Source organism: Limulus polyphemus, unplaced genomic scaffold, assembly GCF_000517525.1.
Source record: "Limulus polyphemus unplaced genomic scaffold, Limulus_polyphemus-2.1.2 Scaffold2539, whole genome shotgun sequence".
NCBI lineage: Eukaryota > Metazoa > Arthropoda > Merostomata > Xiphosura > Limulidae > Limulus > Limulus polyphemus.
The window spans coordinates 122,592-148,471 of record NW_013668149.1 but is presented as its reverse complement, the minus strand read 5'-3'; the positions used below and the strand labels follow the sequence as shown (position 1 = coordinate 148,471).

Sequence of the window (25,880 nt, the reverse complement as noted above, 5' to 3'; positions counted from 1 at the left end):
ATTTCATGAATTATCTTAATTTTGATTGGCTCACAAAAGAATTTACCGGCGTTTGACTGTTGGTCAAGCTTGATTTCGCAAAATATACCTACTTCAATCAGCAGTGAAATGTGAAGTTAGGGTATACTATGAGTTGGGAGTGAGTGGAAGAACTTGCCCTGTCACTGCTGTTAAAATTAGTAATTTTTGTAGCGGCATATTTAAAAAGCACAGATACTAAATATTCCGTACTTAATTTTTAAACAATTCCGAGGTGATTTATAGTCTAATACCCGTTTCATTTGTCAGGGTTTTATTTTTGAACTGAATCGTGCAAACAAATACAAGTACACAAAATGTTGTTTTTCTGAAGTTAAATGTATTTGAAACCGTTACATCTGTAAGAAAGATGAAACCATCAAATCAACTAATATTCAAACTTACTTTTTAACGAGTTAACTCTAAAATGCACTTTTTTTTTAATAATTCAACTTACTGTAAAGATATTCGGAACAACCATCGTAGCCTTCTTCATCTTCCTCACACTTCTGAGCTGCGGTGTCATGATCACTGAGAGTAGTGGCAAATACACAAGCGCCGTGCTCCACGAGAAACCTTACCATTGGTTGGTTGTTACACGAGGCTGCGCAGTGAAGTGGAGTCCTGTAACAGAACTTACTTTCTGAAATTCAACCTATTTACCAATGCTATTTTACAATAAAAATATCAGTTTACAATTCCTTTGAGAACAATTTTAATATTGCATTAGATTATGGGAGAGGAATAAAAAATAGTGAAAAATAAAACAGAACTATATAAAAAAAGTGTAATTTACGAAATATTACCAGTATGTGAAGACTGACAAAAATATATAACAAAATATCGGTCACTAACCAGCCATCACTGTCTTGGGTATTGACGTCACAGCCAAACTCCACAAGAAACTTGACAATTTCGAAATGTCCTGCACAAATAGCGTTGTGAAGAGCCGTGATCCCTTCATCATTAGCAGCGCTAGGATTAGGCACCTGATACAAGAACATGTTCAAATATTAATAACAACGAGAGCAATAATCACAGCTCAAATTAAGACAAGTTTTAGAAAAACAACAACATTACAACTAGATGGGGTTGATAGAATAATAAAAAAAACGGGTTACGGGTTTTCATTAGCAGTACTTTCTATACAATACACAAAATACATATTCTTGATAATAAGAATATGCAAAGTATAAACAAACAGTTAAACAACAAAATTCGAGCGTTTTACGGAAAGGTTAAAAAATTGTTTGATATCGTTTCCATTTCTTTTCATCTAAGCCTAAAAACATTGGATGGTCACTGATTTCTTACCTCTTTTGTAGTCTTTTTCACGAGCTCTAATTCTCCTTCAAGGGCAGCGTCAAGTAACAAGGCTAAAGGATCAAAACTAACCCTTCGAGAGTTTTTGGTTGAGTTCTTTGTCTTTAGGTTTCCTTTTTTCACCCTCCGCAAGGCAGCGCTGTTGTGTATGCGCAACTGTTCATAACCATTAACTTCATTGTTAGATACGTCAGTATTGGTTTCCAGTGGCTGATCTACAAAGAGAAAACAATTACAGTTAAAAACAAATGCAGTATTGTATACAAAATACTTAATCAAATGTATTTTTTACATCTTGAAAGACTTAAATGCTTGATTTCTTATTTGTAGTGTGTAAAAGAAAAAAAATGCATACAGTATTTCAAAGTCTCTCCATTGGCGGATCCAGCCCATGAGTTTAGGGGTTTGGCGGCTTATCCACATTTTTGGAGTTTGTTTTATATAAAATATTATTAAAAATAAAATTTTTTTATACAATTAATGTTTCATAAAATATTTTATATATATTACGAACCGTGGTGTCTATCCTAGTGTTCGTTTGTCTCCCATTTACGACAGCCGCTTCCTGCGATGCGTTTAAAAAGCTGCGCACGCAGGCAAAGCTCAACATTCACTTTTGAAATGACGGGAGAACAGACATGAATAATGTTAATGTCAAGTTTTATTTCACAAGCAGTATTTTCTACACTAAATTGTTAGGAATTAATCATACTATCATTCACATTTCAAAACGTGACGTAACTTAAATAATAAAAATGTAGATTTACCGTATGTTATTGTTGAGCGGCTCTTAGCATGACTGAAATGTTCAACAATTACTTTTCGCGGTGGGCGATATAAGTAGCTCAGAGCTTTGGTTCTGGGTGAAACCAATAGTGCAACACAATTAACTTTTTCAAAGTCGATGAAATAATTTAATTTGATAAATTAACTTAAACTATTCCCGTCACTGGGGACGCGTACTTTTGCTTGTATGTATGTATGTATGTATGTATGTGTGTGTGTGTGTGTGTGTGTAGGCGTTTGTAACTTCGAAATTTGTCAAGAGATGACAGCACATGCTGAAAGACAGATGTTCCTTTCTTAGTCGACAAGACCGAAGCAAATGATGGAATATTTTCAGATAGGATTGGATGATGAAATAAATATTTGTTTGGTCTTTCTTCTTTTCTATATCTCGCATTATAGAGGGCGATCACATCACACTTGTGATATGGTGAATTGGGGAGGGGGTGCACTCCCTGGATCCTCCAGTGAGTCACTTCCGGCTCTAACTGATCTAAATATCATTTTCAAACAATAAAACTTTTTTAACCTTTCATAAGGTGTGCCGAATTACCGATTTAAACATTGTAATTCGAATAAAATTTGTTATTTCATGTTTTTTTTTTGTCTTTCAGGTTAATAATACGAAATAAAAGTTTAAAATGGAAAATTGGATTATGAAAATAAATATTTGTAAAGAAAAAAAATTACGTGATACGAAGAAAAAATTCTGATTTACAACATTATTTACTTGTGTACATCAGATTATGATGTTGTAATGGACTCCTAAAATTTAGACAAATCTGATTCACTTTGCTGAACATAGTCAACATATTGCCGCTCATGTCATAATAATCGACTTAAACAATGCTAATATTCCCAATGGTGTTTTTTTTTTTTTACGATTAAATAACTTAGGAGTTTCCATTAAATAATCACTGAATAAACCCAACTTTATTCACTGAATTACCTCTGACAATTCAATTTTAAACGTGTAATAACATAAGGCCGTACCTACCAGACACATGTACTTGATCATTTTCTGTGCTGACAGAGTCTCCGTCCCCATCTGGCCGAGTGTTGTTTTCAAAGACTAGAGTGGTGTTTCCATTGAACTGGTCCAACTGATCATTTAGGTTTAGTGGACTCTTGATACTTTCCTGTTTCTCACTGTTGTGGTTAAAAATTACATCTTCAGCTTCTATCATCACTCTGTCTGTGACGTCATTCCCAGAATGATTCTTTGTTCGCTCCTCTGTCCGGACGGATCCGCTTAGGTCAGCTGGAGGCGGTACATTTTCAGGAAACAGAAATGCTGGTGGCATTTCAATACGTCGGTTTATACTAATGTGCACGTTTTGAGAGTTTTGATTGGCCACACTGGGAGATATCTTTTCATTTACCCCTTCTGTTCCTTGTCTCTGTGTGCCCCCGTACTGCTGGCCTTTAAGCCTTGGTTGGTCACTACTTGGTGGTATTTTAACAGTAAGTGGTTTGGGCCTTATCGGGAGCTTTTCTCTTCTATGTTCTTGTTCTGTGTTACCACACAGATTATCATTAGTGGAATCACTGGAAGTGAAATTGGTACTTTTGACGTTACAAGATTCGAATTGTGATGAGCGTGGTGGATGTTCGTTGCGATACACGTGATTCATCGCTTTGGCATATTGGTCAAGGGATGCTTGACCAAGTCTATGAGTATGACGCTGGACAGTTTGCGATCTGCCTAAATACCTGTGGGCAAAAAATAAGATAATAGGTTTTAAATATTGACAAAAGTTAAATTATCTGTATACTTTTACCACAAATTGTGTAATAGATTCCTACGTATTTACTTAACATCTGCACAGCAGCGAAACACAAACTAGATATACTCAGAAACTAGAATAGTAACTTTATGCATCTAAGCCTAATATAAAACGTCAGAACGGTCCGTTGTATTGCCCAAAATGTTAAAATTGTAATTAAGGTACTAAAAGCAAAATAAACAACTTGAAAAACAAAACAAAAATCACAATTATCCAAGAAATTTGTGTATACAGACTGTGTACACACACACCAAGTTAACGTCATTGGCCTTATCTAAGTTGTTCGGTTTAAAAATTCAAGTTATGGGGCCACGACGGAAATCCTCAAATGTTCATTGTCACGAGAAAATTAGTATTAAGTAACGCATTTCAAATAAGTGCTCAAAAGTGTCCACAAACGTATTTACGGCGTAGTAGTATGTTACATAATAGATAACTTTTACATTACTGTCAGTGCAGGTACGTAATAATCGTGTTACAATGAAAGTTTCGTTACAGCAATTCACAAAAACATAGAGTTGTAAATAAACGTCGGGGAGAATTATCAATTTTAAGTATTTTACATTATCGCAGAAAATTTCGGGGAATGTGGACGAACCTGTCAACAAACAGATCATGAGCCATATTTAAACTTTCCTATGTTGATTGTTAACCCACAGTTCTTATTTTCTACGTGTACTTAGAAAGCTTAATGAGCTATAATTAACTTCTTCAAACTTTCCCATGTTGATTGTTAACCCACAGTTCCTATTTTCAACATGTACTAAGTCTTATTCAAATGTTCATACTTCAACGTGTACTATGAAGGCCAAATGATCTATAAATTACTTATTCAAAAATTCCTGTTTGGATTGTTAACCCACAGCTTTTTTTTCAATGTATACTAAGATGGGTAAATAGTCTAGTTTCCTCATTTATAATTTCTATTTTGATTGTTATCCCACAGTTCTTATTTTCAACGTGTACTAAGAAGGCTAAATGGTCAATTTTCATTATTCAAAATTTCCTGTTTTGACTATTAACTCTCGGTTCTTATTTTCAACCATTATAAAGAAGGTTAAATTACCTTCTTTTCTTTATTTAGTTTTTAATTCTTGTTTCCAAAGCTATTTATGCTATAAACCGATTCCTAAATACCTTGATATTGACTGGTTTCTATAAATACGAAATACATCTGTGTACGCAGTTTAAATGCAGTTGTGATATCTCTTAATACCGCTGGAAAAGTGTTACGGAATAGCTCATTTAGGAATTAAAGATAATGGAAGTACATAACGAAAAACGTAAAACAAAAATATTATATTATGGCAATACACGATATATAAATATTTCTTAAGTGAAATAACAGAACTGTATTACTGAACGTAGGCCTCACTTGATGAACAATGTTAATATTACGTTTAAAATAAAGATTTATAAACACATACACAATAATCATAACATAGAAAGCTTAATAATCCTCCAACAAACATTACATGCATAATTTTAATTTATACATATGCAAACAATCCTTTTGATCATTCGTTATCAAATCTTGAAAATAATACACATTTTACTACGCAACACTTCAGGTATTTTACACATGCAATTCCGTTACTATTCTTGTAAAAAATTGTAGCATATTTAAATCTCACTCAGAAATGTTTTTGAAAATATTATTCACAATATTTCTGTTTACACTACTCAGTAAGTCAGTGAAATGTTAATAGCAAGCAAGCCTGATTTTATCGTATTTTGTTGTTGTCAATAGATTTGACTGCGAACTTGATTTGTTAAGGGCGGGAAATGGTTGTTACAATTTGTCATGCTTCTGTGATCCTGTGAGGGTGAAAGAGGGAGGAAAACCTCAAGCGTCAACAGAAAAACACACTTTACCTCATCACAATTCGATAATACAATAGACGCTCCCTGTAGCTGTAAAAGTAAAACAAATATTGAATTATATATGTACCTGAAACGTAATCAGAAACAGAATTATTAATTCTTTGACAAAACGTTTACGAAAATATTATATATATATATTTAAAATACTTTTCAGCCTAGTCATACCTTATCCTTAAAAGCTTCTGTGATTTAAACTGTAATGTCACGAGTACGTGTATATATATGTGTGTGTGTGTGTGTATGCACACAGCGCTTCTAGCTTTCTTGAAGAACACTTTTGACTTAGTTTATCAAGGCTACGTGACACTGTTAACAAATGCAAGGTAGGCCTAACAAAAGTTAAGCCTTTTCGGCTCTTCCTAATGTGTCACGTTCAGTGGTGCAAATATATAAATATGCACATTTTATTCTACGAAAAAGAAAGTATTTCAAGTAAGAGAAGTCCTACCTGAATCCGCTGGTGCTCTTGTTATCCTGGTTCTCAGAGCCTTTCAAAACAGACAAGGCAGAATCTACTGCATCTAACTTTGTTTCTGTATAGCTTCGTTCAGAGGATGAAACACTCTCAGCAAGATAGTGGGTTTGACGAGGTGGAGGCATGGGTTTTATTGGGAGGGGAGGTTTAGGCGGAGGGGGAGGCTTTTCGAAAGATGAGATAGGCAAACTCGTAGTCGATGAGGTGTAAATGACATTGGTTTCTTGTGTTTGACGACCGTCTGACGAACCACTGTGTCTAGGGCTATCCAAAGGTTGAACTTCCGCACGTGGTTGGGACTGGATTGGAAGGATCACATCTGTTTTTGAAATGGGGTAAGAACCAGAAAGAAAGCTTCCTTGATTTCCTGGGACCGAAATATTTGATTTTGGTTTTGGTAATGTAGGTGGCGGTTTACTGTTGGTCGAAATTGACAGCTAGATTAATAGTAAGAGAAATTAAATGTGATAATATTTTACCAGTGCCATAGAAAAGTCTTAAGAATGACATTAATACATTTAATTCCTAATATTTAAGCATAAAGTACAAGCTTTGATACTCATTAAGCAATATGACATGCATTAACAATACAAACATTTTGCATAACTGGTTAACACACACAAATGTAATAACGGTATGTCATTTTATATTTTGCAAAATCCCCCATGATTACAAATCGTGATTTGAAGTTATGTTTTTGTTGCCAATCATTTCTGATACATATTCTGTATGATTACGAAGAAACGACTAAAGTTAATGCCTTATGGAATGAAAAGGCCACATTTCAGGCGTTTGCCTATACAATACAAATCATATATATTTCATATGTTAATGCTTATTCCTTGTCAATGATTATATAGATAACAGAACAAGAAAACATTTTGTCAGTTAACTGTTAACTTTGTTTGAAATTACGACGAGTTTCGTTACAAGAGAAGTTTTTGTAAACAAAATATGTAGTTAAAAATAAATATATATTTGGCATTAATCAAGAGTTGCCTTATTTTATCTATATTCGTAATTTTATTCAAAAACACATTTTGAACTCCACGCTTTGTTTCGGTAATGCCGAGAACATGATAAATAAAAAAATAAAACAGGCATTCACAAAAATGCTCAGAATTTGCTCTTTGGAAACTTTTTCACTTGAACTCAGTCGTGCTTATGTGTGCTTGGAATATTCGGAAAAGAAAACAAAAACCTATATGGAAGCTCCAAACTTGTATTAAGAAAAAAAAAAAACTTTCTTGGATGAATTCAAGTTTACCATTCCTGTGCTGGAAATCAGTTATTTCATAAGTGTTACAATGTTGCGCATGTTTGTACTTTCGATGTAACAATACAGATCGAATGGTCAACGCGTTTTAAGTAAACAGTAATTACTTTGCAAGTTGTACCTTTGAAACGTGTAACGACAATTTGCGCTTAATAATATGTTGTACACGCAATCCTGAAATGTAGTTTCGCTCCAGAAATTCGTCGTTTCACACAGATAAGGGTAATGTAGATTTGACGCTAATGCGTCCTTGGATTTTCGTTTGATGCCAAGAATTTAATCCCATTGTTTGACATACTGTTAACAGTCTAATATTTACTAATATCATTACACTTTCTATTGAAGTGTTAATATAAGCACCCTTAGAAGCTTAATGCTAGAATAAATATCAAATTCAAGTTACATCAGGCGTTCCATGTCAAATGTACCGGCTTTAGAATGTACAGTAATCAAACTAAACACTATCTAATCAAAACGACCATTTTCTAAATGTTTGTAATCTTTATAGACGTTGAACCGAATTGAACTTTGCATCTCTTTAATTTAAAGAAACGAACAATGTCGGATGGAAATCTCCGGGATTACAGATGCTGCCTTGATGAGATTCTGCATAATTGGTTAGTCTATTGTGTAAACATTTCAACCAAGTGACGCTTCTTCCTAGCCATTCCAATAGGAAATTATCTCTTTAAACCAAATGAAGATTGTCTTTGAAAGTGAAAAACAAACAAACAAACAAACAAAAAACCACTTGAGGTCACTTCTTCTCTGTGCTAACAAATGCCCAATATTTATTTTTTTTGAACCTATAAAAATTATAAACGAAGTAGTTGGCTTTAGATTCATGCGAAGAGTGAGCAGTTTTCACTCTTGGTTACTTATGGCTGATTACCACTCTCGTAATTACCGGTTCTTGCAATAATGAGGCTTTTGCCAGTGAGACACTCAGTGTCACGTAGTTTATTTTCACATTTCTCCAACACTCGCATTTTGCATCATTATAGCCTAAGCACGCGCCGAAAAACATTTAAATGTGGAAGAATTGTGACGTGAATTCGGTGAAAGCAATTCAAAATTCACGGAAATGGAAAAAAATAATGGAAGTGGCAGACGAAAGCAACAAACCCAGGATATAACTATTTCCTGACCCTACAAGTTTGCCAAGACTACTTTCAGAGAGTATAGAAGCTATCTTGTGATCCTTAAAAATATCAGGAATTCTTGCATCAATCCAAGACTTCCATAATAAATCCAAAAAGGCTGGTTTGGTGAAAGTCTTTATTAAAATGTCACTGACCCAAAGTCCAAATTAGACTCAAGATCACACGACTTGGTCTATCCAACACTATTCGCAAGTGTACTTCACAAAGAAACGAGTCCAGGCTTTGTATTTATTGACTTTTCAGACCATCATGCCAAATTGTGGAAGCGATCTTAAGGGCACTATAACAACGCTAACCTAGCTGTACACAATCGTTAAGTCACGTGATGTGGTCATCATGATGTGAGGCGACATCAACTTCAGTGAAAATGTCTCAGGATGGCACTCTGACAGCTTTACAAGGGTGAGATCCTAGACATTTAATGTTGCTGTACACCAGCATCATTGGTGTTCAGTTCATCCCGATGGATGACAATGTCTCCCATACTTTGCTTGAGTTATGAAGGAGTTCCTTCAGAGGAAGACCACTTTCTTCAGTATGGTTTCTGCTCGAGACTCTCCAAGAACAGTGAGATGACCTTGCGGAGAAATGGGACTGTCTGCTACAAGTCATCATCTAAAGATTCATCAGGAACATACGAAGACAAGGAAAGGCAGTGGACTATGTCTTTGAACGTTACACTAGCTGTTGATAACCTTTGTTTTCTTTAGCCTCTTGCTGGTCAATTGGAAAACTACTCACATACCTAAAAATTTTCCGTTTTGAGGTGTAACTTCTTCGATGCTGAGTTGTGTAAAGACACGATAAGGGAGTACATTGCGTTCGATAATATGTAAAAAAAAGAAAGAAAAGTATACAACTGTAAGTTAAATACTATTCATGTGTTATTTGCTATATTTATTTTGAAACATTATTCCTAGCACAGTTCAGTATTACATATATTATAAGAATATTTAAGACTAGCTGGAGTACCCATCCCCTGGGCGGAAGTTAAGTAAATTCATGATTAATGGAAGGTTATCTTAGAACACGGAAAGTTGTTTCCCTTATATGTAATTGTAAAAAAACAAAAAAAAGGTCCATAAAAACTGCAAAACACAAAATGTGAAACCCCAAGTTTGCATGTATCTCCCCATGGACTCAATGAGCCTCCATACCAATTTTGATGAAGATCCATCTACAGGGGGCAAAGTAGTGGTGCAAAATGAAAACCGGAAAATTTGTATGTATCTCCCTATGGATCCACTGAACCTCCATACCAAATATGGTGAAGATCCATCTACAGGGCGCGAAGTAGTAGTAAAAAACCGCAAAACTGAAAATTTGTATGTACCCCCCCCCCCCCCGCATGGACTTAATGAACGCTCATACCAATTTTGGTGAAGATCCACTTACAGCCTGTGAAGTAGTTACAGAAAACAGACAGTACTATTATATTTATATAGATTTAATTAACTATGAAACAAATACTAAATCAAATCTGTTATCATACAGATTTAAAAGATAGACTTATAGGTATAAAAATACTATTTTACTTACAGAATTACTCTTAGGTGTAGGCAATTGTCCTTGATTTATGGCATTATTATTACCAGCAATCTGCCCTCTGGGGGCGGAAAGTGTACTGGGAGTAGAACCATAAACCTGTGGAACCAGATGATCAACATGTTGCTGGGGCGGTGGGATTACGGGGTGTCTAATGGGTTGCTTCTGGGGAGATGTTGCAACTTGCTGGGTGTTGGAAGAGGAAACTGTGATTCCTTTTTTTGGGCCATTTTCTTCAGTCGGCTTTGATCCGTCTTCACTCTCCTCGGAACTACTGTAATCTTTTCCATACTTTGTAAACTTCGTATTATATGGTAGAGTTTGATATTTCGGATCATTCTTGTTACTGGCAAACTCACTTAACTCTTGGACGCCTTTTATGCCCCCTAACGGGGCATCTAGGTCGTCTTGTACCCGATCCGGTTCTGCAGATGCATGTTTTAACGGTTCCACTACAACAACATTGGTGTTGAGAGGCCGAGGGTGCGTTTTCGTTGCACCAGATCTCATGTGTGTTTGTTTGGCTACAGTAGCAGCATGAACCTGGCTAGAAATTTGTTGATTTAACATTCGTTTTCGGTGGAGCCGTTGCTGTAGATCGGCAATTCGTTGGTCCATGCCCGAAATATCTTCCTGACGTTTCGACAGTATCTCCCTCTGGTGTGCAATCCGTGCATTCTGCTGCTCATTTAACTTTGTTCGATACTATAGAAACAAATATTATGATTACTGAGCATCAAGTTCATAAAATATTTAATTATTTAAGCAAAACACTCGTTGATTATAAATACACAACTGTCTTTTTTTTTTCGGTTTCCAAAAACAACTAAAATTATCACGCGGTTAATATTAGCCAATGCTTTTTTATAATAATGGTACATAATTATATGAAATTACAATAAGCCTATCTGGGAATTCCATTTTTGCAATTCTCATTATTAGGACTAATTATAGGATCCCCCCCCCCACCCACACACACACTAAGCAAATAATGAACCTATGTATCTAAAGGGTTAACCCTCTAACAACTACTAGTAAATTAGTTTGTAACAACTCTCTCCCTCACAAATGTGACAGTTATTTAGAAGATAAAAGAATAATTTCGGACCAGAGTCACCTTTTCACTTTTTTTAACTTAAACTTCGACAAAAAAATAAAAGACGACTTTATCTCTCTGAATGTAAATACAGTCCCAAGAGAGTTTGTGTACAGGTTTTTACATCATGTGCTATATTAATTTTTGAAAAGAAGTATGGACAGGCGTGATCCATTGGTTAACGTACGCGAATTGTTAATCAAAGGATTCACGGTTTATGCTATTTGATGCAAAAACGCTCTTTGCACTTTTGGGTCATAGGCGCGCTCGCTATAACAACGACGGCCAAATTTCACTATTCGGTCAGACAAAAACAGCCCAAACATTGGTGGCGAATGCCTTTCCTCTAGTCTATCGGTTCAAAATTAAGTGGACTATGCTCAGATAGTCCTTGTGTAGCTTTTCCCGGTAATTCAGAAATAAACAATCAAACAAACTGAAAGTGTATGTTTAACTCTTGACTTTTAGTTTGATCTAAGTAAATACTTTGCTGTGACCGGAAATTAATACTAATTTCTTGATGGAAGTTACTTTCTCTCTGCAGATCTTGACCTGAAAGTTTGCAGAGACAGAGTGAATGGTACAAAAAATATTCACGTATATATCATTTAATTTGGATAACTTAAGAAGTTTTAGTGTTCCTGGTACCACAGACCATTAATTTATTAACAGTCCTTTAGCCTCACTTGTGCCTTTTTCTTTGGAGTGGTACCGCCCCCAAGTGGCACAGAGGTATGTCTTCGGACTTACAACGCTAGAAACCGGGTTTCGACACCCATGATGGGCAAAGCACAGATAGCCCATTGTGTAGCTTTGTGCTTAATTGCAAACAAACATACAAACAATTGGAGTGCTACCACAACAGACATACACATACACATTTTAACGGCGGCTATTTAACAATAAGAAAAGACACAAAGATACATATTTCAATGGCGGTTACTTAACAATAAATTAAAGACATAATAATACATATTTTAACGGCTATTTAATAAATTAAATACCTAAAATGCACATTTTACGGTTATTTAACAATAAATTAAAGACATAAAACTACTGAAAAATATATGAAAATATCCATTGTATTTTTCATTTTATCTTCAGCTATATAGTTTGAAAAGTTTATTAGCGTTCAAATAGATCCGTTGATGTAATTACTGAAATAAATACCCCCTCCCCCCTCCAAAAAGCAATCCTGATTATCAAGGTTTTGTTTCTTTATTTATAGTTAAGCTCAAAGCTATACAATGAGCTATCTTTGCTCTACCCCACACTGGTATCGAAACCCGGTTCCTAACTTGCAAGTCCGTAGACATACCGGGGGGGGGGGGGAAGGGGGTTGAAGGTAATGCTCTTGAATGCAAGCGAACGTATTAAAGATCTGACTTTTCCGCGGGAAGAATAAACACGTCTTGTGTTATTCATAGTAATTTTGTCGTCTAGGACTGTGTGTTAATGTGTTCAGGTTGTTGTTTTAAGTTGAAATATTCAAGGTTCTTTAACTTCGGTAATTGATATTATTACGTTTATAAGATTCGGACAACGTTCTATAACGATATGCGTATTCATTGTGCTTGAATTATTATCATTAAATTTCCTTAGCTTTGTTGCCCATATTGCCACACATTCCATCTAAATAAATAATGTGCTTGTGTTTGTCTGTCCGGAACTTTTCTCGCAAATTTCTCAATCAAACGCTATAAATCTCATATAGATAGAAAGGCCTTTGTCCGAGGAGTCCGGATTGCATATTGGCTTTTCAATTCAGAATCACCTTATCTGTTTTTTGCTTAGTCAAAAATATTAATGCAACAAGTATGCTATACGATGGCACAATGTTGTCATTGTGATGACTGGCTTCGATTTCAACTTTAGTTTTTTTATTTGCAAAATATTTCACACGAACAACACTCATCCCGCGTGCAATTTCCTAAAACAAATGAACATTATACTAAATACAATCAATATGAGCTTTCTCGACTTATTTAGGTCTAAAATGCGTATGTGCAGTTCGTTAAAAACCATATGCTTATCACTTTGTGAACACGCATTCAGACGTTTCTGCATAGTCAGCTAAGTTTGCCTTCATTACAACTTACTTTACATTTATTTTGCAAGAATTTAGGCTCGGTTCGTTACATAGTCTACTATAAATACCTTTTAGCTACCTTTTTCTTTACTACGGGTTATATTCTTCATTTTTGTGAGTTTCTTCGTTTCAACTCGTAAAATCGTGTCACACATCGAACGCTCATTACTGTTTCATCCTCTGTACACTATTATAAGTACCATTACTATACTTTATTGTTTACTTTACGTGTAGTTTTATTAAATAAAGTTACGTCTACGTTAGTATGTTTGTCGGACAGCGTAGTTTTTTTTCCAAATAGACCAGGATTTATCGACCTAACATATAATGCCTGCAAAACAGCGAAGCTTAAATGGCGTGTATGAAAATGACAGAATAAGGAACATTCTAGCGAAGGGCAAGAAAACTACCTCAAATGTTTTGCGGGTCGCGGCTAGTTTTCTATATTAAATTTTAGAATGGCTTATTCATTTAACATTGTTAATTTTTATTCGTTACATATTTCATTTAAAAAAGCCGTCGAACATACAATTAAAAGTTTGTGTACCTATAAATTCCTAGTTATATACAAATTTAAACGAATATTTCAATAATTCAAGGTTGTTTACTAAAGAGAGTTGTTGAAATACGTGTAATATTCTAAGTTAAAATTTGTTAGATTGGTAAATGTAACAAGAATAATTTCCATTACATTAAAAACTTTTATATTACCTGTTTAAGTAACAAACCTAAACAATATAATAATAATTCATACTTTATGGTTCAAAACGCTTGTCAAATACACGAAATTCATTCATGATTTTGTGTAAACATGTAGGTTCAAAAATTAATTTAAGACAAAAATACAAAATTCTATAATCTGCGCGCTTTCGAAAGGCGGACTTTTCTTCATCAGTTTGTCCCTAATGAAGAAAGGTTCATCTTTCGAAAACGCGAAGGTTACATGGTTTTGTCTTAACCACACGAATCACTTTTTTAAACATTAAATGTAAAATACACTTACATCTCATATTACAGAGACGTTTGAATTAGTAAAAACTGTGTGTAAACAGGTAATCTGAGATCTCAAAGTTTTGTTTTTACATTACAGATTATCGTTAAGTTTTGAAATAGGTACTTACGTTAAACATTAGTAAGTGTGTATACTGTATACCAGTATCCACTACTGTCTAATTACAATGGTACTCACCACTAATTCTCTTTTTAATTTCTCCAATTCCATTGCAGCAGGCTGAGATACGTTGGAGTTACAGGTCCTAAGCCCGTTATGATTACCTCGTTTTAGTTCCTCCAACTGTCGCGTGAGGTCCTCCACCTTGGCTACAGCTAATGTCAGTTCTTTTTCCTTTTCATTAAAAAGGGCCCGGATAGACTCCAGCTCTGCACCTGTAAAAAGAAAGACGAAAACTTCAAGTTATACTAGTCATTTGAGAAAGATAAAAATGAAATAAGGTAATAAAAAGATAAAATATATCGTAATTTACCTCATGATATGAATAATTATAATATTTTCAGAGAAGTAAAATTTATGAGATGATAAAATGGGACCCTCAATGATAAGCAAAGTCATGCAGAAAAGCAATTTATAAAAGTATTTTAAAAATATCACAAATTAAGAATAATAAACTAAAACAATCAATCAGTAATAGAAAGTTTAATATGAAAACATAACCAGAGAGGAATAAAAAAAACAAAAAGACGACACTATGAAAATATTTTAATAAGTATGTGAAAAAAAAAGGCTTAAAAGTGAATGTTGAACAAACTGAAAGTGGAAATCAGTTCAAAAGAGGCAAAGCTCTCGAGAATCTCTGTCGTTAAGATGAAGTCGTTAGCGTGATGAGTGACAGGGGACTTTGATTATCTTCAGCTCGATCAAGGACTGTATTACTTTTGTCTTTCAACACAATTTCTTTGAGCTTTCGTATGTTATTATTAAAAGATAAGACTACATTTCGTCCGTTATACTGTTGACTTTATAATCCAGTGGATAAAATATTCGACAGCGTTCTTCTTATATTTTATTAAGGCATTATGATTCCAGTTTTCATTTTAACGCTTGAAATATTCAAAAACACTTGCTTTACAGCAGTGGAGAGATGGTTATTTTTCTATTTTAACAGGTGCTTAAAACAAACAATTAAGAAATATATTTTATCAATGGTTTATAATAAAAACACTTTATCCAGAGTCTCGAGGATGCTTAATTTAATTGGAATAAAAATCCAAACTAAACTTATTGCAAAAGAAATTCAATAATGTTTTAGTTTTCAAAGTTCACTGAAGAATCACTTGAAGTTATGACTCCCTGCAAATAACAAATTGAATGAAGTAAGTAGGGGGCAAGTATGAAGTGATAAATTCTGTGGTTGATGTTGTTTGTGTAAACGTATGCTGCGTTGCAATGCCTGGAATCTCTAGTGAGGGTATTGTTAAGAGGAAACGTCAGAAATAAGATATATGGATCCGCCCTTTGGCCTCCAAGTGGTTATAAAACTCGCACATATCTTGGAATGTTTGAGCTTACAGATCACTCTCTTTTAGTGTGTGTGATCAGCTAAACCTGACTTTTTTCGTGTAAAAAGTTTTCGAGAATGAATCAGTTTTAGATTTGAATAAGGGATTGTTACGTTAAGGTTATAAAGTGTTTTTATTTACGTAAGCGCTTGTGCTACTCGTTGTATTAAAGTAGAACATGTATCGATTTAAAACAGTGAACGAAATGCTTGACTATAACATAACAGTCAATTCTTAATCACGTTACTGTTCTGTCTGTCTATCCGTTTGTTTTGATCTTTTGTGAACTTCTAAACTGACCCTCTAAAGCCCTTGATATATAAAACACTCCACTTCCAAAGTGTAAAAGTTACCAGCTGATGGATGCTCGTGATCTGAAGAAAAAAGATCCCAGCGTTATGAGGCGGAATAAATGCCAAGTCAGGACTTATGTAGAAAGCCAGCTAGTTAACAGCATCCACCGCCAACTCTTGGGCCACTTTTCTCTCTGACTGAATATTGGAATTTGTCCTTCACTCGTATATTGTACCCAATGGCCCTAACGCAGATTCACAGTCTCGGCATGCTAACCACTAAACCATGCCCAGTTTCGTATTAAATATATATTTATATAATATCAAACACACATGGGTTAAATGTTTCACCAAAACGTTTTCATCATTTGCCGGAAAATTCTACGATTTTCATAATTTCAAAAGCACTGTACCAAATCTCGACATCAAACGACTTTAAATAACTTGTATATATATTTTTTTTTATTTACTACGATTCTCAAACACCACGGTACGGGAAAAATTGAAAGTAAGAATAGAATGTGAAAAACAACAAAAAGTTGTTGTTATCGTTATTATTAGGCACAAAGCTAAACAAAGGACTATCTAAGCTCTACCCACCACGGGTATCAAAACCTGGTTTCTTACAGTATAAGTCCGCAGGCATTCCGCTGTGCCACTGGGGGGGGGGGGGGGGGGAGGGAACAACAAAAAGTAAAAATCGTGGCAGACATTTTGACACCACACTTTCTTTTATGGCGTCAGATCAGTTGTGAATCTCCTGCAGGTTGATACAACTTTGTGAAAGTGTGTCTTCTTTTGCTCAAATATAACAAAATAGAATACATGTACTTTTCACATTTTAGAAAAGAAATACTGTGGCTTTATCAATCGCTACTTATTTGGATATGCTAGAAAAAACGACCTTTGTAATCCAGATAATTTTTATTTTAACTGACGTTTCGCCTTTGCAGCTTCTTCTATTGAAAAAGCCACAAAAGAAAAACGTCGGCTAAAAGTTCTCTTCTAATTATCTGGAGTATAAAGGTCGTTTTTTTCTAACTTTATTATCATAATGTGTTAATCCCTCCAGTGTGCACTAAAAATTTTGAAAGACAACAAAAAATATTTGGAAATGTGTTTGTGTGTAAAAACTGGAATGAAAATCATTCTTAAACGGTAACAATAATATCATTTAACAAACAAAAGTAAATAACCATGGGGATGAACCATTTTTAAAAGATAATATTACAGTCAACCAGTAACAACAAATAAACAAAACTAACGTTACATTATCCGATTATGTCGCTGATTTTCTGAGCAAAGCCCATGAAAAAAATCACCATGTGGCGAGTTAACCATGGACTAATTTTACCAACACGTACAAATCATAACCTTAATGCTTGGTGACGTATTAGAGACCAAATAACAATTCTATATATAAGTTATATATACATAATATTATACTGCATAGAGTACTTTATCATAATGTAACACAATGTGCAACTTTCACGATTTTAATGCCGCGTAAAGTGTGGGAAAACTAATCAATACAAAACTAAGTTTGGCTTATCATATGTTAGTACTACATGTTTGTTTCAGAAAAGCTTTTCACTAGTTACTATGTGATCATAGTCTTTCAGAAGTCAGTTAAAGCGAAGGACAGAACCAAGAACAATCAGTTTTCGGCTTCATTCCCTTGCTAGACTAACACAATCAGAATCAGTACTATCCCCCTTCCCTTGCTAGACTAACAAACGTAGAATCGGTACTATCCCCTTCCCTTGCTAGACTAACAAACGTAGAATCAGTACTATCCCTCCTTCCCTTGCTAGACTGACAAACGTAGAATCAGTACTATCCCCCTTCCCTTACTAGACTAACACAATCAGAATCAGTACTATCCCCCTTCCCTTGCTAGACTAACACAATCAGAATCAGTACTATCCCCCCTTCCCTTGCTAGACTAACAAATGTAGAATCAGTACTATCCCCCTTCCCTTGCTAACAAATTTAAGACTATGACTGTGAATCAAAGTTAACCGAAATTTACACAGCCCTTTCTAAATTCAAATGTTTGATAAACACTGCGTAAGGAAACAACTGCAATTCATCCTGTTCTTTCTAACAGTTGATAAACACTACGAAACAATAACAACTGCAATTTGCCCAATCCTTTTCTATTTCCAACAACGGTCGAAGCGTCGTCAAGTTATATTAGTCCATGTATCACGAGGACAAAAAGAAAAAAGACTATCAGACAAAACAATGGAAAGTAGAAAACGATGATCCCAAAATGGGTCACATATGTAAACAAATAAATAAAGCTTATTTACACTTAAGTACTTTTTTTGCTGGCTAAGAATGCATTCTGACCTACTACCTATTTATTTTAGGTTCAAACATCGTTTGCCAAAGACCAAAGGCAAGGGCAGTTACGTGAACGTGTCACCTACATCACGATATCCTCACATAACTCCTACAGTCAACTCCAGTTATGTTAATCCCAAGTTGTTTCAGATGAGGATCAATGTTATACTGACGTTCCATAACATGTGACCTGCTTTGATGACATTGATAGTCATCAAAATAGAGAATTAATATGTTATGTACGTATATTGAAACTAATGAAACCGTTATCATACACCACCTGGTGTGGTATTTTCATCACTTCCAAACTCAACAAGCAACGGCTTAGAAACTACTTTTTTTTTAAGTTTCTATTACGGAGCAAAATGAATTTGAAAAATAACAACAAACATGAGTACTAAATAGTTGTGCATATTGATAGACAAACATTCGGTGTATTTGTTTGTTAGTTTTAGCGCAGAGTTAGACAGTGGACTATATGGGCTGTGTGCACAGCAGGGATCGAGCCCAAAAGTTTAGCATTATAAACCCAAAAACTTACTACCGAGTCACAGGGAGACTATCTATTGGGCAAGTCTGTTGCAATTTAATTAATGCTATATGGACACATAACCACGAATGCACTTTGAACCGGGTTATATTTGAAAATACATTGTTTTCAAATGGTAATTTAGGTGAAAACACTAAATGATATTCTGAAATGAGTAAAATATTTTTACACTAAAACCGTCGGAAAATTATTTAAACACAAAGAAGTTGGGAATCCAATATGCAGTGTGAAAGCTTAGAGAAAGATTTCACAAACCCCAACACATCTTAGTAATTAATACTTTTCATATGTTTACCTAAAAATATGACTGGCCAAAAATTGAAATAAAAATTAGATTCATTTTGTTATGAACTTCAGTGATATTGGGCAGAATTAAGCTGCAACGTTTGTTTCAAGTTCAGTTGAGTAAACATACCGAGTATCTTAAAGAATTACCCGATTTTCAAATTTGGTAGTTTTATTCCTGAATATATAAACAGAAGTTTACCACACTTAAAAAAAAATAAATAAAACTACCCGAATGACATTCTGTTGCTTGTAAAGTTAATTTTTCAGAATAATACATGTACTTCAAAATCCAATATTGTAGCATTTTTGTCGAGTTAAAGGAAGTTTTTGGACCTCCCCCCCCCCCCCCAATTAAGTAGTTTGAGTAAAATAGTGTGTTAAATTAAACTTGACATTTGTATATGACTACCCATGTTAACACAAAGATTTTGATAATAGCTGTTGTATTTCGTTCTGCAACTGTAAAAGCGTTGCTGTTAGTTATTTCCCGTGACAGAAAAAAAAGGAGAAACGCTTTAGTATTTTTTTTCTAATATTGATAGTTACAAATATTCATCTTTAAATTCTCGGTTAAAATATAGTGTCAAATCTAATGTATAGCGATAAGGTGTTTATATTAGTATGTGTACAAACTTTCTTCCAAGTTTTGCAATATTTTCCATATCAAACTTACCGATTTTCTAGATGTTCTGTTGCAGTGTGACTATGACTGCAATCAGAAGATAGGCATTACTTTGATTATATTTTCTTTGTGGTCAACGTTCTATAGTTGTAGCCAAAATTAATTTTTTTAAGTCTTTAGAAAGAAATATTTCAACCAGGTATTTTACATCACTGGTATAGGTTTGTATCTTCTTTAATTCTGTTATTCAGTATTTTAAATTCACGTAAATGTAGACTACCTAGACACAGGGATATACAGGGTGGTCTAAAATTATCGTTCCTATTTTAAAATTTAATAATTAACATCTAAAGAAATATAACCACGCAGTTTTCTACATCTTGTAGCCCAAATCAAAGAGTTTTTATTGACATGTCAATAGACTTCTAAGTGTGCAAAATTAGTGGCTCCCAGCACGTCTAACCGATACTCAATTTCAGTCCACGTTCGCTGCGTCCGTCATCCTGGTCTTTAGCTCCATGATGCTTGTTATAGGTGTGCGATACATGATATCCTTAACATACCCCATATGGTAATTACGCTGCACCACAGTCACTGACTTGGTCTCTGCAAGCCAAACAACACATTGAGCCTTTTCTTGCACGTTATCCATTTTACGAGGTAAGATTACTCACTGGAGTGAAAAAAAACAACCCAAAAAGACATGACAATAAAAACTGTTTGAGTTGGGCCACAAGATGTCCATTCTTTGTCTACATACAGTGTTTTCACTTTTTGATGGATATACTATGCTTTTAATGAGTTGCAATGTTTGTAAACTCGAGTTTTTTTTATGTTCACGAAATAAAATAAAATCATCATCAAATCAGATAAGTTTAATTAAATTCAGTGTTTAGTGAGTATTGTAGGCGAGTGCAAAATATTCTGGTGACTGAAATTCTTATTGAATATTATTTTTATTTTATTAAAACAACGTAATAAGTAAATTGGCTGACTGGCTACTTAATTATTTCTAATTTCAATCGTGATATGCTGTGTATAATAATATTATTACCCTCATCAGTGTCAGTTTTATTACTTAGTTATCAATTTATTTGATTTACTGAAGATCTATGCGAGATTACTGCGTAACTTAAAAACAAAAGTAATGACGACCACGTGGGTGTTATATAGACAACATTAGAGATTCGTTCGCTAAATAGGAAATGTCTAGATAATTTTTTTTTAATTCGTGGAAAATATTTTTTAGACAAAAATACGTTTTAGCAAAATGGCCAAATGGCGATCATCAGTATGAGTATTTGAAACCGTGAGTAAAACTACATAAAAAAACATTGTTAATACCATATTTGAATATTGCAGTGGTTGAAAAGTTACGAAGCTAGAACACACCTGTTTTATTTTCTATTGCTTATACAAGATTGGGAAGGTCGGGAGGAGGGGGGATGCGTGTACTAATGGATTAATGAGCTCCTCGATCAATCAATTAGTTTATATCGCTAATCGCCCAGCTAATACTGCAATAAATATACATAAATATCTATAGGTTTTCAGAATTCAGATTGTTTGACCTATAATAGAATAGTTACGTACCCCCCCCCCACAACGTCTCACTGGTAATCTTGAAGAAACCAAACAAACAGACTAGAAAACGTCTTGCAATGATGAATATAAATATATATCAAAGCTAACCCCATATCAATGGTTCTCACTTTTTTGGTCAGTGACTCACTTGATTTTTTCAAAAATCCCGGTGGACCACGCAATAAACTGAGGAATTTACCACATTTTAACCCCCCTCCTCGTTAACTCCATAACTGCATAAAGGAAGTTGAGACCTTTTCCGCTTGGGATATTTTCCATGTATATGCCTTCCACCTGCTTTTATATTAGCAAAGCTTTTAATGTTACAAATTTCGGGTTTATAATTGGATCTTAGAAGCAACTTCCTTTCCATAATTATATAACCCTCATGAAGGAAGTTCACGAACCACAGATGGAGAACCTTTGCTCTAGATATATTTGTTCATCGCAAGCTTTCAAGCAGATCGGCGAGCTCTACAATTGAGCTTATTGTAAATTATAGGAACCTGAATGACTTCGAAAGCCTTGAGTAAATTTACTCAATATAATATAATTTGATCGAATTAAATTTGCATTTAGAAATGACATAACTTTTGCAATGTCTATTTTTTACAAGTTATGCTAAGATAGTGTAATCCGGTAGAACTTTAAATTTAATTAGCTAAACCTGTAATACTATTAAAACACCCGGAAATATAAAAATTCCGTAAGTGTTATATCATATAGAACTCGTGTTTTTTTCTGTAAAAATGCAATCCAGGGGAACCTTTTATCCAAATTTCAAAAATCACGCCATGCAATTTGAAACCTCTGACACCTAAAAAGTCCCTCAGTTGGTCAACGCTAAGTTTACGGACCTACAACACCAAAATTTGGAGTTCGATTCCTCGTGGTGGACAAACCCTATTGTGTAGTTTTGCGCTAAAACAGACTATAACAATAAATAAACTTAGTATTCCGAAAATTGTTTAACTTCGAAGTCTAAGTTCAAGGGAGGTCCAGTTCAATTTATACTAAATAAACTTAGTGTAATGATTTTTCTCATAGTGACTACAAATCACGTTCCACCAACAGTATGTTTGAAACTGTAACAATGCCAAAAAAAACACACACATCACAGAGGCAAAGCAGATCCAATAGACGAGAACATAGGATTGAAGAACCCAAAAAGACGCTAAAGTTGTAAAAGGGGCTGGGGCGTGACCTACTAGTTAGATGAACCGAAATGTCACTGTTGAACCATCTGCTGGGACTATCTTGTTATTTCATAAGAGGATAAAAAGTACCACAACTACGTGGATGGTCCTCACTAAACCTAATGTGATTCGGATGGCTGACGACGCTGAACCAGCGATATTTCTCTTCCGACGAGTCTAAAGAGTTAGGTTTCATGTGTCACCATTTTCCTTGGTGAAACAATAGGTTCGTCTGGAATAATTTAGTTTTTATCCATTCCAAAGTCAGGGAAGTGGTAATATTTGAAGAAAGATACTTATCAAAAATATTTTGTACCATGGTATCCCAAACTAAAGCTTAGCCTTCCACTTTCATTTTGACCATTGTAAATTCAGAAAGTATTACTGAACCTTCCTTTTGTTGATTTCGTAATGGCCTGTCACTACCAGTATACATCTTGGGCTTTCGAACCAATATAGCCAGGTACATATAAATAATGGGACCTATATCCTCATTGTTACTTAGATAATCGTGGTCAAGATTTTAGCCTCCTTGGTTACTGTATCGACATAAACATGATGTTACATATCAGTTCTCTATCATTCGTTTTGCACAATTTAGCATGTCCATTGGATTGTTCATAATGCTTTCATTTACGCTTGTATATTCTGTCCCCTCCGCTACTTAAACTATTTTCACCATTTCATCTTCTCTCTAAACTTTTGAATGCATTTGAAGCATGATTTCTCTCTCTCTCTCTCTCTTTTTAATATTCATCCATAGGGAGGTTGTTTGAAATACTCGCATTAGCGTGCTTAAAGTTATGAGAATCTCACTGGCCTACTGAGACACCATATCAGCTTGTACTCCCTCCTCCCGTGCAAATCACTCAGTCATGACTATATTATTATACTTCGTTGAGTTGTTTTACCAGGTTAGGGTAGAGAGTCTGCGCGCGCGCGTGTGTGTGTGTGTGTGTGTGTGTGTGTGTGAGGTGAGGGGAGATTTCTCTGGAATGTAGACCGAGATTCCAAATGGTTCATAATAATGTGGTTATTACCTCGAACGCTCATGTGGATCTGTATTGGTTAAGCATTCTTCTTCAGCCTAGCTCACCTAAAGTATCCTTCTTCCATTTTCAAAATAATTGTCTGCTATATTATATTAAAATACGATTATCAGTAGTATATTGAGTATGCTATGAACCTGAAAAATAACTGGTATGAATTCATCCGGAGCCATTTTCGTTTTTTTTTCTTATTTCCTACCTCTTGACAGAATTCTAAAGACTGAAACGTAACTTAAATATTAAGTAGTACTAGCTCGAGTTGTATTTTCTAATTTTTTTTATCATGTTCAGTATTTTTCCTTCTATAAATAGAATAAAAACTCTCGTTCAGGAAACTTTAATATACTTCCCTCTTTTGAAGTTTCTTCATATCCTAATTACTGTAAGTATTACCATACATCTACTATGACCCTTGCCATTATTAACGTGTGACCTTAAGCATACTGATATGTCCATAATGATATTTGCTATAGACACCATGTAAAAAATGACACTATGAACTTTACAATAATCATTGGAATTCTGTCCACCCCTTTCCTTTACCATCATCATCTCATGTCCACTATGCCCCTTTACTGTAATTACTTTATGAGCACTATGACCTTTTCAAAACTAATGAACCAACAACCAACTCTGAAAGCTCTTCATACTGACCCCCTTATGTAATTAAAATTGTACAAACAACAACAACAAAAGGTGCTTTTATCTTTTCTGTTTTTATTTTGCTGTTGTTGTTTTTTTATTACAAAAAGAATCATGACTACTTAAGACATTTGTTAAGACATACTGTTACGAATGTGACGAACAAAGTGAAAAAAAAAGGTGAATTTTCAACTAACGGTTTGTTTATAAATCAAGATTGTACCCACAACAATCACTTCAAGGGATTAGCAACTGAGGGTTCATCTCCCTAGCAAACACGCCTATAGAAAGACGTCTAACAGGCGTGACTGGATTAGATGATGAAGCTATTAAACAAAGTACAGTCTCGCAAAGACAAAGAACCAGAATACAGGGCAACGCTCATCCACAATCATTCAATGTGATTACGCCATAGTGAAATATTCTTAGTGCTAGCAATTACAAGCGTGATGGATAAAATGCAGGCCAATTTTTTTTAAGTTTACAGATATTAGAAGAGTTGTAAAATGTTTCCAAATATTTCTTAGCCAAAAATTGAAAAATACATAACATCTAACTTCACTTAAGTTGTCTTAGTTTATAAAATAGAAAAAAAACATTTTAAATAGTTCTAGTAGGTGTGTATGTATATAGTTCTAGTTCTAGTAGGTGTGTATGTATATACTCTCCGAAAAGAAAATTGATATATTCATACATACACATACAACAACGAAAATATTTTGACTATTGAGAATGAACATTTTCTGAAGTTTTACAGCTAACAATTAAGACCGAATATACTTATTTAAAAACAAACGCATGTCCTTAACAAAAATAAATTTTAAAGTTACATAACATGAAACAATTAAGTAGCAAACCGTACCTAGGTTACCATTGTTCACTCGCTGTTGGTCTACCTGGTTTCGCAGCGCCCTCAATCGGCGGAGTTTCTGCTCTTGACCTTCCACCCTTTCACGCAAATATCGCAACCGATCTCCTTCTGTTGTTTGGGCTCCATGGTGGTGTCGTACCTCTTGCTGTTTTAAGAACTTAAGACGTTGTTCCTTAGCCACCAGGAGCTGTTGCTGGGCCTCGATCTGTTGTTGTTGACGTGCTGCCATCTCGCGGAGCTCAGCAAGCGTCAGTTCCGCCCCTTCTGGCAGCTGGTTACCAAAAAAAAAAAAATCTTAGAATGAATACAACAAATGGATTACAGAAATTTTTAATATGAAAACGAGTTTACATGCGCTATCCAGTAAAAATAAATAAATAAAAAAATGTTTGTTTGTTTGTAGTTAAGCACAAAGCTACACAAACGGCTATCTCTGCTCTGCCCACCACGGGTATCGAAACCCGGTTTCTAGCAGTA

At 34.7% G+C, this 25,880-nt stretch overlaps 1 protein-coding gene across 2 annotated transcripts in view; it reads right to left on the bottom strand.

The window, feature by feature from the left end:
- LOC106467238 (apoptosis-stimulating of p53 protein 1-like) overlaps positions 1–25,880 on the bottom strand; it is a 70,955-nt gene that overhangs the window by 5,044 nt on the left and 40,031 nt on the right. For both annotated transcript variants that reach the window (XM_022395373.1, XM_022395374.1), the window contains exons 2-9: positions 25,395–25,674; positions 14,632–14,828; positions 10,252–10,962; positions 6,247–6,710; positions 3,125–3,840; positions 1,333–1,556; positions 874–1,007; positions 476–642 (exon numbers count right to left, since the gene is read on the bottom strand). In XM_022395373.1, coding sequence (XP_022251081.1) covers positions 476–642; positions 874–1,007; positions 1,333–1,556; positions 3,125–3,840; positions 6,247–6,710; positions 10,252–10,962; positions 14,632–14,828; positions 25,395–25,674 — 2,893 coding nt within the window. The remainder of the gene's footprint in view (positions 1–475; positions 643–873; positions 1,008–1,332; positions 1,557–3,124; positions 3,841–6,246; positions 6,711–10,251; positions 10,963–14,631; positions 14,829–25,394; positions 25,675–25,880) is intronic.